The following is a 15,434-nucleotide window of genomic DNA, read 5'->3' on the forward strand; positions in this document are numbered from 1 at the left end:
TGTGCAAGACAGCCGACAACACTTTAATCAAAATAATAATCGGGTGGTATCGAGTGTATGCTAGTGGTGGTTGAGGATGTAGTTTTGATGGTAGTAGTACGATGAGAGTATCTACGAACAGGACGCGCAACTTGCATTACCATGAATGTAAACATGGCCAACAGTATCACGACTATAATGCTGCCCCATATCAAAAAGGTTGTTCCCCATGATTTAGATGTGAATGCTTTGATACTCTTTCTTTCACGCTGCAATCTTATTAGGTTGTGACCCAGTTGCTCATCAGTCTCTTCTAAAACCTACAATACAATGATTTCAGTATCATCCAAAGATCATTTACGGTGATGCAAGACAGGGGTCAAGATCCGAAGCAAGGAAACCATTACCTTGGCATCCATTTCAAGTTTATTTTGAAATAAAAGCGAATTGAGTTTAAGCTGTTCGGCATGAAATGCGAGATCTGTGGATAAATCATCTTGTAGTTTACGATTGCGTTCAATAATCGAAGCCAATGCTTTGCTGGTTACACCAGAAGATGAAGGTGTAGAAAGCAGATGGTTTGACTGAGCAGCACTACCAAGCAATTCAGCTTTATCTGCCTGAACATTTCTTGTATTGGCAATAAAACGGTTAGTCGATTGCAAAGTATTTATGTGAAACAGTTTAAAAAACTACCTTTTAAATGGTAGCATTTCGATTTCTCCTGATAGTGTTTCGGATTGTAGAATAGTATTTTTTGTAGCAAGACGATTTGGAGAATAAATGGGAAGTTTAAGAAGCTCAAGTCGATGCAGTTCTATTTGATTAGATGAAGAAGACGATTCAAGAGACAGATTGTTGGTTGCATCGACAGTTGATTCCTTGTGTTGATGAATTTGTTCCAACGAGAGTTTCTATACAAAGAAGAGCAAATCAGTTACAGAACAAGAGAGTTGAATAGTGATTTACGTTACCAATTTCTGGTCTTCAATCCACTGAGAAAAGGTATGTAACTGAGACTTGAGAAGATCCAACTCAATAGGATGAGTAGAAGCTTGTAGTTTATAAACATTATCAAACATAACCTGCATACACTCGAGATACTAGACAAATGAATTTAGTAAGATTATTACAGACTTGATTCGACAAGACTTACAGCAGCCATGCGATTCAATTGACATGAAAAAGGAAGTTGTTTTGTAAGAGAAGAATCAGGACAGTCTTTGAGTAATAAACAACGAGATAAGAATCTCATGAGCAGCAGCAAGTTGTTGGACGAGTTGTTGAGCGAACAAGACATTAAATTGATAAAGTTGAATTCGCTTGAATTCTGCGATGGAATTCACAACCAAGATTGGAGTTGCTGCCATGGCTGCTCCAGTAAAGGATTTCAACCCAACAGACAGCTTGACTAACACTGTCAATCAGAATGCTTCGCTTCTTTCTCCATACGCTGCAAGCTTCAATTCTGTTCATTCTGCCATGACGAGTCCTGTCATTCTGCCTTCTCGAAAGACCAGTTTATCTTCTACTCAACTGGTTTATTCTGCTCCTCAAACTGCTACATCACAAGCTTCTAATAGTAACATTCTTCAACGCTCTTCCAGTTTACATAACCATGTTTCTATCATTCAAGCTTCTTCAAATCAGTCTTCTCCATTATCTAAACCACCTACTATTCACTACCAATCTTCTCATGGAACTCATTCACAGGATTGTTGTGGTCATCTGGATAGTTCAATATTAGACCAACGTCTTGCTTCTGCACTGGATAAACAACTGTTACTTCCTATTACTGAAAGAGCGTTATTGTCTTGTATTTACTCTAATCTTGTTCAAGCTATTCCCTTGTTCGTCAGTGCTGATTCTGTGTCATCAGAAACTAATATCAGGATTGGCTCTACTTTCTCCAAAATCACCAATTCTGGTCTGTCTTGTACTCCTGCCATCACGGGAGAATCTCTTGTTGTATGTCATTCGTGTTTAGATTTATCATGTCAAACTATTCAACTAACTCTTGCTGATTGACTAGCATTTAACTAGCAACATTATCGGTATTACTGATCTTGTGTTGGTGCAACTCGTGGTCGAGGTTTTTGCTACAAGAAAATGTGTCGTTGTTGCTGCCACGGGCGATCACATTAACAATCTGGCTACATACAATCACATTCCTCTCTGTCTGATCCTTGATCCACCTGTAGATTCTCTATCTGGTGTTTTTCTTCCATTGACTCCTTGCTACATGTCTACGTGTCCTTCCACATTTATATGTGCAAGTCTTTCGTGTCCTTGCACACTTGCAGAGGTACGACTAGCATCAGATCTTGAATGTTTTTGTTTTACTAAACTACATTGTCAATCATAGCACAATCTACAGTATGGCGATCCCATCACTACATTTGCAGGTAGATCTTCAATCTGCGTGTCCCAGGACGGTCGACTCACTAATGAAGCACCAGTAAGGCTATCTTTAACTGGCACTGGATCATCTTTGTGTCATTGCGTATACCACTCAATATACTAAGTTTATCAATCTTGTCTATTTGCTTTGCATATTAGCCTACTTTTCAACCTCGAATCACCGCACTGTGGAGAGAGACCGTTTCAATCACTATACTAGAATCATTTACTCCAAAGGAACGCAAGCGACAGGAAGTCATTTTTGAACTCATTAATGGCGAGCGTGACTATGTCCAGGATTTAGAGGCTGTCATCAAAGTAAATACTCTGTGTATTGGTCCATCATTGCTTTTCAACTTATTGACACTGTCTATCCTGTTGAAATACTAGATATTCATGGATCCACTCAACTCAGGAACAATCATCCAGAGTGATAGGCGCGATGCATTCATCAAGACTGTTTTTTTTAATATAAACGACTTGCTCACAGCAAATCGAAAACTCATCAAAGGATTGATTGCTTTGCAATCCAATTTGGTTGTATCAGGTGGCATTGGTGACACATTTCTGGGTTTAATCAAAGAGTTTGAGGCTTATGTTGGCTACGGTGGCCATCAGGTCTATGCCAAGGCATATCTGGATGACGAAAAATGCATCAATCCTAATCTCTGTTATTTCTTGGATGCAAGTATATTATGATAAATCAGATTCATATTAGCTGGATTAAATGCACTGTATGAAGCTGTACTTAATCTCGCTTTGTGTATGATTCTAGGAGTGCATGGTTCGTCCTGAACTAAGAAAATTACCCCTTGAGAGCTTCCTTGCCGCCCCAACAACACGATTTGCTCGTTATCCCCTGCTTCTTAAAGAAATCTTGAAATATACTTCCGATGATCATCCCGACTCGCTTCAAATGACAAAAGCTAGAGACACACTTCAAGAAATTCTTACACGACTGAATAGAGATGCAGGTCATGCAGTCAATCTGCTGCGGCTTGAAAAACTATCCAAAACTTTTACTCCTCAAGAAAATACTGAAGATGTATGTTCATGTTAAAGACATACCAGTTTAAAAACACATTGACTTAGTTGTTTCATCATTTTTATATTATTTAGGCATTGCGGCTTATGAGTCCTGGCCGTATAATCATACGAGAAGGAAAACTAACTCTTTTACGGCGACCCAACAATGACTGCGAAGTAACTGTTTTTTTATTTGACCATATGTTATTGGTCGTTCGAGAAAAGTCGAATGGCCTCTTGAAAATTATACGACATCCATTCCCACTTGAACTGGTCACTGTATCTAGGGATCAGTTCACTTCGGCAAACTTCACATCCAGTTTTTCAGAAGGACAACTTAAATCCAGACACAAATCAATCGACTATTCTAAACTTCCTACGTTTGAAATCTCATTTGGTGGTAGAGATAGTGGCACACTATCTCTCCAAGCTGTAAATCACTCAGAGGTTGAATCATGGCAGGAAGCCATTGAAAAACAAAAAGCAGTTCGCAAAATTCAAACAAGCTACATCTCATTGACTCCATTATGGCGTGGTCCAATCGATACTGCAATTCCCGACGCATTCCCTACAAGTGTGATAACGTGGGAAGGCTATATCATTGTAGGTGGATCCAATGGTGTTTATATCGCTGATCGAGACAACTCGATAAAAAAAGCAAATACATGGACTGGCCCCATCGAAGTAGCACCCTCCATACCAACACGCTTTGGATTATCGATGCGATCAAACTCGATCTGTTCAGTACAATCTTCTGAATTTACCAAGATTATTGATATGAAGCGGGTCACTAAAATTGATATTCAGATCGAGTCTCAGTCCATGTTGGTTCTTGCTGGTAAGTTTTTCAAATGACAAACTTGGTGCCATGGTTTATTATTTTGAAAACAGACGATGATGAAATTCCATATTTGCAACTGCTCGGCTTTGTCGTTGTTTATTGTCATGCGACACGTACTAACGTTGATTGTATGGGTATGTGCTTAGACAAGGTCTTATATACATTTCCGATAGACATTATTTATAAAAATAACGCACCCCTTACTAAAGGTCGTCGAGTCACGTCCCCCGTTTCTTTTTTCAAACAAGGTATACTATCTGGCGAGCCTCTAGTGTGTACCGTCAATTCACAGCCACTCAATTCCAGTATCAAAATATGGAAACCTTCAAGTGGAGGTACTGCAAACCCAATTCGCTATCGACTCGGTCGATTTTTTCACAACAGCAATCGCGATATTCTGAATATTACAGAGTCGTTGCGTGTTCACAAGGTAAATTTGGAGTTTATAAATTTAAATGAGGTGTCCTGTTGGCATGGTGGTTGCTCAATTATTTTTAAATCTATAGGAACTTTATGTTCCATCCGAGAGTCGATGTGTAGATTTTCTCAACTCTATGCTTTGCATTGGCTCGACCAAAGGCTTTGAAATGATTCAGCTCACGACTTTAAAAACTCAAGGCATTCTTGATCACCGTGATAAATCTCTTAGCTTTGTCCTTAATCGCGAGCACCAGACACCTGTAGCCATTTTCCGTCTTCCTGATGCCTCTTTTCTTCTGTGTTTCCAAGAATTTGCCATTGTAATTGACAAATTTGGTCACCGCGCTCGAGGTCAATGGATTATATCTTTCCATGGCTCGCCGACCCATTTTGCAGTTGTGGATCAATATTTGTTTGCGTTTGACGAATCATTTATTGAAGTTCGATTGATTGAAAGTGGATCTTTGGCACAAATTTTAACCGCAGAGGAAATTTGTGACGATATTGCTGGTACGGGTCATGGCAATGCACTGGATACCGATTCTTTTGAAGACCATCCAACTGTTGGTGCGACTGCCACGCCTGCTGTGAGAAAACTCAGGCCGTTGAATGTTGCACCCAAGCATTTATACTTGGCTGCTGGATCGTTACTGGGTGTTTGGCTTTCACTCAAGCCAATCTCATCACAAAGCCACGGTGTTTGATGTTAATTTGACTATACTGTATCATTTTTAACCTGAATCATTCAACCTTTCATTATTATTCATGATTAATGCCATCCTATCTGTACGTTTTCAATAAAGCGCAAGGTTTTATGATATGGCGAATTCAATTAAAATGATTGGAGCTTGAGAAAGCAAACTGAATAGTCGGTTCCATCTCGAGAAAGTTTACCTTGAAATGATTGAATGGTGCACATCAGAAAGCTTGTTGACGGTAAACAATAAGCTCAATATATGCTGGATAGCCATCCCATTGTTGCCCATAACATACTGTCAAGTACAACATCGACCTATTCTAGAAAATTAAATCTACCATCAACATGTCAGTTTCATTTGGCATATCCTTATCCCCGTATTCAGCTGCATAGTTTCGAGTCGAGTCAAACATGAACAATTTTGAAATAAAACGTTTCATTAAAAAGTGGATTCAATCTAATATGGAATGATCAGAGTATTGCAGACTGCTATATCGGATGGGTTCAAGTGGTGATCAGGCAAGATATAACGGTTTGGAAAACCAAGTGGTGTACCTTGATTTGACGCAACCCAATGATATCAGCTTATAGGTACCCCAAGTCCAGGCTATTCCAATTGAACACCAGCAGTCAATAAAATAGTAACGTGGAGTTTCTGCTTCCTATTGTCACATTCATCTCAATCTAAATTGATCAATGGGTTGCAATCGAAACACCTGTTGCATATCGTCCATCAAATCCATGGCGCAATGCAATGCATCGGAATCTGCATTCAACGCCCGTAAATTGTTTGTTTGAATAATCTGTTGTAATTCACCCGTGTCTACATGCCTAATCTCTATAAACGATGGCTCAAAGGCAATGATATAAGGTGGGGCAAAGGAAAATGCGGTCGGCGCTCCTGCCCATTGAACAAGCCAGTCAGTTTTAGCGCGTCGTCCAAGTCGGTCAATGTAGAATCCAAATTCTGTAGTGGTGATTGAAGAACAGGTAATACAATTTTAACTTTGCCGTATCATGCAGCAGCCACTATTTACACACTCGAAGGGTAAAATCAAATTACTTACCGTTATAACACAAAAAAAAATCGCCATCGCGCACTCGAAAGATTGAAATAGGACGCACAGTTTCCTTTTTAAGGACAAAATCAAGCGACTCGTCCGTTGGATCCAGCAGCCCTAAATGGTAAAGATATACACTTTGGTAACTATGTACTATGCTTGTCAAGCATGTTTTGGTTGAAAGAGAAAAATAGGCATGACATACCTTGAGTATTCAGAGATTCCAAATCAACAATCTCGAATCCTTTTGCACACCCAACACACAGCTTTGATTTAAGATAGTGAATTGATTTAGATTCTGTGGGAATATAGAATTCCTGAAACACAACAATTCAGTGTTAATACAGATGCGTCACTATGCTATTTCATATCCATCTCACCTTGTAGACACGAAGAGCGTCATTGGTAGCACGAAAAAGTTTACCGATCTTGCCACGAAGATTATTTACACCTAGCCCAACCGGCTCAAGCACCTTGATTGTTGCAGTCAGTGCAGTGGACTTGACTGCACAAACCAACGTCCGTTCGGCACATATACCTTGTTTAAAAAACGACACGTGCGATCCAATCTTTTTGCCTTTATATCCAGCTCCTGTAGTATCCACTTCCGATATATTCAAAACCTGCAAAGGAAATGACAGCAGTGTCTTGTCTACACATCACAGTATGAGTATACGAGAAATAGATGACATGTTGGTTAGCGCGGCATGAATCCAGGTTGAATAAAAGCAAGTCAAGCATATTGATTACGCTTTAATCCACACTACCCACTCACCCGAAAGCACCAAAAGATTATCATTATTGGGCAAAACATCAACCTGAACAATTCTTTCTAAATCAATAACTTTCACAAATCGGTTTTCGTTCAACTCGGTCAACAAGTCAGTAGAAGTCGGATATTCGGTTCCAACAAAAAGTCCAAAATCAGTTCCAAGAATCAGCCGATCAAGATAGGATATCGAACAGTTGATGCGGTTTGAGACTGGAAACCCTGAGCTCACCAAGCTAACAATTTCAAACCTTTTCTTGCGTTCACTAAGAATAGTTTTTTGTTTCTCAATAGCATCACACCAGGATTGGCGATCGGCCTGAGAAGATGCCAACAAAGTATATTGGCCGCCAGATTGACCCAAATGAGAGATAAAAATAGGGAATGTGCGTGATGCAGAATCTGTTAATGCCATGGGATTTGAACCAGAATGTGTATGTTTGTGGCTGATGGAATTGGGTTTTTGCGCTGCTACTCCATATAGTGTAGCAGCTTTAGAAGTGGCTGTAGAAACAAGATCGCCTCCAGCACGTGGTGGTTTGTCGAGTCGAAAGGTGAGCAATTCCAATGGAATTGGCTAGCATAATGCCAAAGTATTAGATGAGGATCAAATCAATCTAGATGTAAAATTCAAACTTACTTTACGAGCAACTTTGTAGTGCCCGTTTTCTTTTTTCCGAGTAATAAGAAACATGTGGTCAAATAAAAACACACTCAGCTCCATATCATTTCCAGATCTTTTTAACATGAGTTTTCCGTCGCGAACAATCGTGCGACCTTCATCATTCAATCGCAAATCCTAGCACATCATCAAATAAATATAATGCATTGAGTAAGATAAACAGCCTGATCATTTCCACATCAAAATATCTGATAAGCTCATGCAGCAATAAAAACACTAACTTCTTTCTCTCCTTCGTCAAATTGGAGCTGTCTATCTAATCGAGACAGCTTTACAATATTATCTGCCTTTCCAGCTTCGACATTAATACTTGCCAATACTTCTCGAATAGACAAAAGTGCCTGTGGAATAAGAGTGCGATCTGGATGGGTTTCTGCGGATTTTTCCATCACAGGCTTCAATAGCAATGGGTACCGGCCCATTCGTGTTGTTGGACGTGCTAGGAAACTCTCTAGTGGAAGTTTTCGTAATGCTGGTAGTCTTTCGCATTCCTGTCATGTTGAACTATTTCAATAAACATTAAACTACTTTTAAACCACCACAAATATAAAGGGATACCTTTAAAAACTTTACAAAATCTAGATTGCTTGCTTTTTCTTCGTCCAGCAAGTTTTTTGCATACACTTGCTTTGCACCATACTCTACATATGGGTAAAATTCATTAGCAATATTAATGAAAATATCACCGATTTTGTCAACCACTGGATTTTCCTTTTGTCGAATAAGCAGCTTGCGTAGAAGCTTTGAGTTGATTGTATGAAGCTCTGTAATATTGAGAAACACGTCTTGGATAAACTTTTCTTTTCTTTCTGGCTCAATAATGTTACGTTCTCGCAGTGGCTGGATGAAAACCTGAATATATTTGAAATATAGTTATTAGCCTGAGTGCAGTTGAAAATTTTACAGCTTCGAGTTACATAAATGTTATTATAACGCTGCATTGTCAAAAGCCACCATTACCTTTGTCATGATGTCCAAATCCTCGACAAACTCGCGTTCGCCGTTAATAATCTCGAATATCACTTCTTGTCGAAGCCTCTCTTTATCAGAAACAGAAGCAACTATTTCCTTTGATACAGAGGTAGACCAAAGCGTTCCGATTGCCTAAGGCGTAAAGTGTCAAAAGCATAATTTAGCAAATAGCTCTTGAAACCAACGCGATCATGAAAAAAATGGTGAATTGTTGAACAAGCTCAACTACCTTTTCATTAATAGACCCTTTACTGTAGTGCCGACTCAACAGCATATTAGCCTGGCGATGAAGCCGTGTTCTCTAAATAAAATACGGTTGCATAGATTAGTTGGTGATTTCCGTAACAGTGAGCCAGCGTATAGCATAGTAGAGCCAAGCAGGCACTTGGAATGTTCAATTGAGCAAGAGTAGTCCCACCTGTTCAATTCTGCGTGGACAAGTAATGCTGTAGCACAGTTGATCGCGAGTGCAAGTTGGCACATAGCAATCAGTAAGTAGAGTAAACACTCCATGAGGTAGTAAATCCAAATCTCTTGTTTTAGTATCTTCTGACTCCCAGCTTTCGAATTTGTAGAGTTCATGTGGACTATCACGCAGTCTGTGGGTATACGTTACATCATGAAAGAATCCCTGTGCGTCCAATGCCCTACCGAGCAACAAAGAAAGATTTCGATCCGAGGTTTTGATTATATAGCACAAAACATCCTACAATGAAAATAAGATGTAATATTAACTAAAGGGTTGATATAAAGTGAAAACAACTCATATTGACATACAACACCATCCCGACCAAAAAACGAGTCTGTGTATTCCAACAAATCCTTTAAATGTGTATCCAATGAAACCCGACTTTTAAAAGCCATTGCGACTTGCGATAGTAATGCAGGATACACGATACTGACTTCATGCATAGACTCTGAATTGGCAATACTGCGCTGACTCCTGTGACTGCTGGAATGAGCAAGTGTGGGAGTGCTAAGGTTTCTTACTAAATTATTAATTGCAATGTTAGTCTGTACTGCGCTCATTCGAATGAAGGGATAATAGTGGCTCGGTTCATTCAAGAGTTCATTCGATAGAACAGCAATAAATCATTGAGCATGCATCGACGACTTCAGTTTGCTGGAAATAAACCATTGCATTCACTCTGCTGACATTTGCAATTTTATAAATGTTTTTGCCAGCCACTATCTGGCTGGGCATTCAGCCGACTTGGACAACGAATAAATATCAATTGAGCATATCTGACCTATGCTAGGTGGTTCAATGACAGCACCGTATGGAATAGTGTCATCCGCGACAGCAACCTGGTTGGCCATGGAAATGTCAAGACCAAGACCGAGCAAGTTGGATGGTCTAGTTGGTTTTAGGAAAAGCATCTCGAAATGCCATTTTAATCTTGTATTCAATTGGCTTGTATTGTTATTCCGATTCATCCATCGATTCATCTATCGATGTCTATCAAGTACTGTCTTGTGTATATCCTTATGCTATGATCATCCTAATAATGGTATTGCTTTAACGAATTGTAGATTCAATCGGGTCTATTGGGATTTAATCAAATGAAAAAGTAGGACTAAGCCAATCTCCAAAGGTATACATGGCTTAGACAGCAATATCAGTCCTTTCCATATTGGATTCAGACTTGTTTATTCCTTGCTGGCCTTTTCGGCTTCCCATTTGGCAACGCGCAGATGCCATACCTTGCGCTCAACACCTACATAATAGTCATCCATTCCAATCACACAATGCATGTTTAAAATCATGCACACCTTGCAATATGACCAATGCATTCAACATGCAGCCAAAAGATCTTACTGTAAAAGGGAATGGCAAAGACAGCAGCAGAGACAATCCAGAAAACGCTCTTGAATAGAATAGGGTTTTTGGAACTGAATGGAACGGCCTATATGTCATGGTCAATCGATGTGAATTTCAGATGGGTTGAAATTTCAAGAACCAAATGTATGGCAGTTGCAAGTGCAGCATGGCTCATGGGCTGGACAGGTTGATACCAGACAACTCAAGTACAAAAATAAACCATAATTAAAACTGCAGTCCAGTATATCAGCATAGTACACTTACACCGTTGCCAACCCAGTTGATGCCTCTACATTCAACAACAGCAAGAAATTCAACAAACACAGGTCAGTCGCAGGATTGAGTTGAATGAGTCAAGTCGTAATATATTGTAATCCAGTATCACCACAGTAGCAATGATAAAACTAAACAGGACTTACTCGAAATGGATGGGACCTAGTTGCAGTCAAGGTTGGATCAAGCGAACCATTTGCAGTTTTTATTCATAGTAACAATGTTGAATGAGCAACTTGTACAAAACAGCTCATAGTGCAGTAGCAAATGCCTACCCCAGGAAGAAACCTTGTGGCCACCACGGACGAGTCTGAGAGAGGCTTTAGCACGCAGAGCAGTCTTGGCAAAGACAGATGACATTTTGTTGGAAAGAATTTCAACTTGCAAACTCTTTATTAAACTTGATTGTAATTCACCATAACGATCCCTTCTGAATGTCTGAATAATCATTCGTTGAAGATGCGCAAATTGGAACTGTGTATCTGTGGAATGTTGAGTTATAAGATGGCTGGCCACACACTGCTGATGAATTAAACGTTGAACTGCAATAAGGTCGAATGGCCAATCCATTTTCAGATCCTAAACCACTGCGCTTGCGAACCTATTTCCAGTTTAATATTTAGTGAAAATGCAATAAATCCCATTTTGATGATCCAATTGTATCAAACAGTTTAATCTCTATCAAGTATAAAGTAGTATATACCTTGTATAGAAACTGTCCATTACTGATTTTGTTTGGTAAACTAAGAATAATCCAGAAATTTAATCCATTTGGAATGTTAAATCAACTAAATGCAACATTAGTGTGCAATCAACTTTACCATTTCCAAATCTCATTGAGATTGGTTTGGGTTTGAGGTGATGCAGTTTGATATTCGCAGCAACATTTGTTTGTAAATTCATTCCAGCTGGAATATCCTGCAAACTCGTACATTGCGCTTGAATTGGAGGTTGCCTAGATTCAAAGTATAAACTTGTTAGTCTATACATGTAAACTTATATACACCACATGTACATTTTTAAACTACTCACTGCAGTAGGAACAGATGAAGAGTATGTATTCGACTCGACAATACTTCTCACAAATCCAATACACGTCAGTGCCAGTGATAAAAATGCAACTGTGCCTACAGTCATAAAAAATCGCACAAGAGTCTTGATCGTATACGCATTCATTTGAATATCAATCTCTTTGATCAGTCGGTCCAATTCAGGATCATCCATCTTGGCTTTTTTGATCTGCTTCTTGAGCATACTGGTACGCTTGACATCAATCACAATCAAATAAATAAGCAAGATAGTTGGAAGCGCAATGTTTAATGCCGAGATAAAATAGATTAAACCAGAAGAAAATTGATAAATGTTGAGCACAATCAGGAGTGCTACGGTCGCGTTCATAGCATTCAAAAATAGGCATGCTATGTTGAGTAAATTCTACAATCACAAATATACAATATCAGTATAGAGTTTGATCAGCAATGCAAAATACGCGGTAGGAATTCATGATTAATAAACACCTGGATAGTTGATCAAATTACTAAACATTACCTCTACAACTTGATCATAGGGTCGGAAAATGATGGCAATAAATAAACACACTCCGTGTATGGCAAGAATGGCCATCTTAATTTTATACATTAAAAAACACATTATTTTCAACAACATAGGACCAAAATACTTGAATTTCAAGCTGGTGATACACAACACATCTCCAATATCACACATTCAATAACATATACGTACTATTAAGTTACTGGGATATAGTACTGCAAACACCGATATTGCTACAACAGCCAGTTTTTGACTCAAAGACACAAGTGTATAATACCGCCATGTATACTTGTACCCATAGTACAATCCACGACAAATGTTCGCAGAGAGCTGCATTTGTAAATGCCAAATGCTTTGTGGTGTGTTTGCTAAAAGCGGATTGGGTGGAATGATTTGTACCAGTTTTGTTGCTAAAGATGTGAGTCGGTAATAAATATACGGAACACCCAAACAGATTACAATGAGCATAAGAATGGCGCCTGGCCCGTAGTAAGGAAGAATCTCTGTTGCGCAGGAGAGTGATGGATCGGCGTTGAGTCGCAAATCTGTATCACCTGGACAGAGAGAGGATGCGATTGGACACATAGTTGTATTAAAGCTGCATTTGACACAGGCAGTTGTGTTGGCAGATGCAGTCAGATCAGACGCGAGCGAAGCCACATCTACAAATAAACCGGTAATGACAAATTGTGTTTGAATTACACAACTTAGTTTCCTATTTAAAAAGTCGGGTTTTGGTGCATCACACTAAAATATATATTACCCAGAGCTATACTGTGTACAACAAATTCGCTGCCTGACAAACATCCATTGCATAACTTTTAATATCAGATCCAGTAGTAAAATAATACACTATATATTAGAGTCGGCATAATATAATTACCTGCAGAGCAAGTTTGTACCGTGCAGCCAAACACAGTCAATAGAGAAGTTGATATTGGGATATACACTGCCGAGAGCAGCAAAAACACGAGTGTGCCCATATTAAACATTGAAAATGCCTTGACTTTGTGCAATATAATTCGTCCCTATATTTAGCCAGAGTTAGCATTGTAGTGGTTCATGTAGATTATTTCCAATGCAATGGTATTAATTATAAAATCATGTTTACCTTTTGAAAGCATACAGTTATAGTATAGATCAGCAGTAACAATGCAAATGACATGAGCGCAATTCCCAAACCCATAGGAATAGCCGAAAATGACTAAATATATTGGCAGATTGTAAGCTATAGTATGCTTTTTCAGATATGCATTTGAATAGCAGCTGTATTGACAAACCCTACATCTTCACTCAGTACTACAGTAGCAGATACACGAATCAAGTTGTATACGGATGGAATGAAGCTTCCTACACAAAGGCCAAGATAGAATACGACTAGCCCGATGGTAAACTTTAGCAATAAAAATCCAATATCTACACGATCCCATTGGTGTTTTAAAACAATGTCAAAGCATGTTATCAACTTATTTTAGCAAGTTTCATCCAGCATCTTATTAATATATCACTACTAAAAGTTGGGCCAAAATGACCATTTAAACTTACGCTGACGCGGAAAATCACGCTTTGTATGAATAGTCAGTATATTTGGTTCAGATGATGCAATCATTTGTACACTCTCTTGATCATCACTACTATTGTAGCGATTATAAACACTAGCTTGGTCAAGTCTTTCTGTGTTATTCTGTGACTCCTCTTCACTTCCAGCCGAGTCGCTTTCGTTTTCATCACTGTCTTTATTTCCGCGGCTTATCCCAGTAGAACTTGTTAATGAAGATTGCTCTACTGAAGCCGTGTGTGGATATACCTGGTTTAGAATGGTTACAAAGGCATGCATTAGCTCACATTGACGATACACTATCTACATATATAAAGTTGAAGAGTTCAAAGAAATTGATTTGTACTTTGGCAAGCTTCTTGCGTCTGTGGGAAAGTCGATACGTCAGGAAATATAGCCCAATGCACGCTAAAAATGCTGTGATTCCTAGTGAAAGTAAAAGTGCACCTATGTATACTGGAATATCATACCATATCATTGTCGATGGTATGGCAATGAGAATCGATCCTAACTCATCATAATCGTACGTAAATACGGATTACAAAGTCAATTATGTTCCTTTAGTAATCAAAAAATGGTTGACATGTCCAATTTCATGATTGGAGTAGCATCATTACAAATGCCAAAGTTAATATCAGTCTCACCTCCCATGATGGCAACGATGCTCGCCAACAAGAATATATACCACAGTATAATATATAGAGATTGAAATGCTGCCAGCAGAAATATAACAATAATTAATGGGAAAATATCCACCAATAATAGAAATTGAGCACGAAAGTCTAACGGTGGAAGTGCAAGGTTGCCAATACGCGTTGCAAAGTCAATTCGAATGTATCGTATCTAATGCAAAGGATGTACAATAAGGGTTAGACACCATGGAGCATTTTAATTTATGTTGGTTTTATAAGCCAACTTACTGCCGACAAAACTGGGACTAACTGGCTTGGCCATGATATGTTAGCGCTTGAAATGATCGAAAGATGCTATTGTTTGTATCACAATGTTCAACGTCCAGAAAGGATGATATGCAACACACCAAAATAGAGTTAACCATAGTGTTGGGTCTGTATAGTTCATGTGCATACTACAGTATGGAAAGACAGCTTTGAGTGAATGAAATGTACCTGTAGGTATTCCAGAAAGGAACTGAACGCGCCGGATATACTCATAGTATATATAATGTCTTGCTAAAACTCGTTGCCGATAGTGAAACTTGTATGGATGGCTGCTCTTTTTATACACAATATTGTATAGATAATCAATAAGTAATGAAAAGGAATGCAAGGTTTCATTTTGATTATGTTGTATTGAACAGGAAACAAGTCAAACACTTGAACCGTGTCGGGCCAACTGTTCAACTCAAATAAGGTCTGAGCCTAC

General features: G+C 38.9%; 5 protein-coding genes across 5 annotated transcripts; 1 reads left to right on the forward strand and 4 right to left on the reverse strand.

Moving 5' to 3' along the window:
* Nucleotides 1–23: 23 nt before the first annotated feature.
* Nucleotides 24–1,144, reverse strand: BATDEDRAFT_27594 (uncharacterized protein; the record flags this gene model as incomplete). Its single annotated transcript, XM_006681851.1, has 5 exons — nucleotides 24–299; nucleotides 387–609; nucleotides 676–893; nucleotides 954–1,082; nucleotides 1,136–1,144. 5 exons carry the CDS (start codon nucleotides 1,142–1,144, stop codon nucleotides 24–26), a joined length of 855 nt encoding a protein of 284 aa, XP_006681914.1.
* A 173-nt stretch (nucleotides 1,145–1,317) lies between these two features.
* On the forward strand, nucleotides 1,318–5,485 carry BATDEDRAFT_36002 (uncharacterized protein). The gene is made up of 9 exons (XM_006681921.1): nucleotides 1,318–1,947; nucleotides 2,012–2,284; nucleotides 2,345–2,437; nucleotides 2,539–2,697; nucleotides 2,770–2,997; nucleotides 3,155–3,424; nucleotides 3,499–4,243; nucleotides 4,393–4,676; nucleotides 4,753–5,485. The coding sequence occupies exons 1-9, from the start codon at nucleotides 1,348–1,350 to the stop codon at nucleotides 5,368–5,370; spliced, it is 3,270 nt and encodes a 1,089-aa protein (XP_006681984.1). The 5' UTR covers nucleotides 1,318–1,347; the 3' UTR covers nucleotides 5,371–5,485.
* Nucleotides 5,486–5,786: 301 nt separating this feature from the next.
* Nucleotides 5,787–10,156, reverse strand: BATDEDRAFT_17774 (uncharacterized protein). The gene is made up of 13 exons (XM_006681826.1): nucleotides 9,625–10,156; nucleotides 9,266–9,553; nucleotides 9,077–9,148; nucleotides 8,836–8,979; nucleotides 8,434–8,727; nucleotides 8,097–8,366; nucleotides 7,834–7,992; nucleotides 7,725–7,770; nucleotides 7,200–7,661; nucleotides 6,805–7,076; nucleotides 6,630–6,741; nucleotides 6,431–6,541; nucleotides 5,787–6,330 (listed from the first exon to the last, which is right to left on the reverse strand). Exons 1-13 carry the CDS (start codon nucleotides 9,874–9,876, stop codon nucleotides 6,038–6,040), a joined length of 2,775 nt encoding a protein of 924 aa, XP_006681889.1. The 5' UTR covers nucleotides 9,877–10,156; the 3' UTR covers nucleotides 5,787–6,037.
* Nucleotides 10,157–10,446: 290 nt separating this feature from the next.
* BATDEDRAFT_91650 (uncharacterized protein) lies at nucleotides 10,447–11,302 on the reverse strand (the record flags this gene model as incomplete). Its single annotated transcript, XM_006682006.1, has 5 exons — nucleotides 10,447–10,565; nucleotides 10,667–10,754; nucleotides 10,934–10,958; nucleotides 11,089–11,104; nucleotides 11,218–11,302. The coding sequence occupies 5 exons, from the start codon at nucleotides 11,300–11,302 to the stop codon at nucleotides 10,498–10,500; spliced, it is 282 nt and encodes a 93-aa protein (XP_006682069.1). The 3' UTR covers nucleotides 10,447–10,497.
* Nucleotides 11,303–11,354: 52 nt separating this feature from the next.
* BATDEDRAFT_91788 (uncharacterized protein) lies at nucleotides 11,355–15,005 on the reverse strand (the record flags this gene model as incomplete). The annotated part of the gene is made up of 11 exons (XM_006682007.1): nucleotides 11,355–11,543; nucleotides 11,646–11,685; nucleotides 11,764–11,897; nucleotides 11,975–12,376; nucleotides 12,491–12,565; nucleotides 12,686–13,155; nucleotides 13,377–13,521; nucleotides 13,779–13,843; nucleotides 14,039–14,354; nucleotides 14,398–14,558; nucleotides 14,972–15,005. 11 exons carry the CDS (start codon nucleotides 15,003–15,005, stop codon nucleotides 11,355–11,357), a joined length of 2,031 nt encoding a protein of 676 aa, XP_006682070.1.
* Nucleotides 15,006–15,434: the final 429 nt, after the last annotated feature.

This window comes from Batrachochytrium dendrobatidis (assembly GCF_000203795.2).
Source record: "Batrachochytrium dendrobatidis JAM81 unplaced genomic scaffold BATDEscaffold_14, whole genome shotgun sequence".
In the NCBI taxonomy this organism is placed as follows: domain Eukaryota; kingdom Fungi; phylum Chytridiomycota; class Chytridiomycetes; order Rhizophydiales; genus Batrachochytrium; species Batrachochytrium dendrobatidis.

Coding starts and splice junctions, on each gene's coding strand:
- BATDEDRAFT_36002 (XM_006681921.1), top strand. CDS start 1,348: ATGGCTGCTCCAGTAAAGGATTTCAACCCAACAGACAGCTTGACTAAC. Junction 2,698..2,769: donor ATTTAGAGGCTGTCATCAAA/GTAAATACTCTG, acceptor TTGAAATACTAG/ATATTCATGGATCCACTCAA. Junction 4,244..4,392: donor GTCCATGTTGGTTCTTGCTG/GTAAGTTTTTCA, acceptor GTATGTGCTTAG/ACAAGGTCTTATATACATTT.
- BATDEDRAFT_17774 (XM_006681826.1), bottom strand. CDS start 9,876: ATGAGCGCAGTACAGACTAACATTGCAATTAATAATTTAGTAAGAAAC. Junction 9,554..9,624: donor TTTTTGGTCGGGATGGTGTT/GTATGTCAATAT, acceptor TTTTCATTGTAG/GATGTTTTGTGCTATATAAT. Junction 6,542..6,629: donor GGAATCTCTGAATACTCAAG/GTATGTCATGCC, acceptor TTTACCATTTAG/GGCTGCTGGATCCAACGGAC.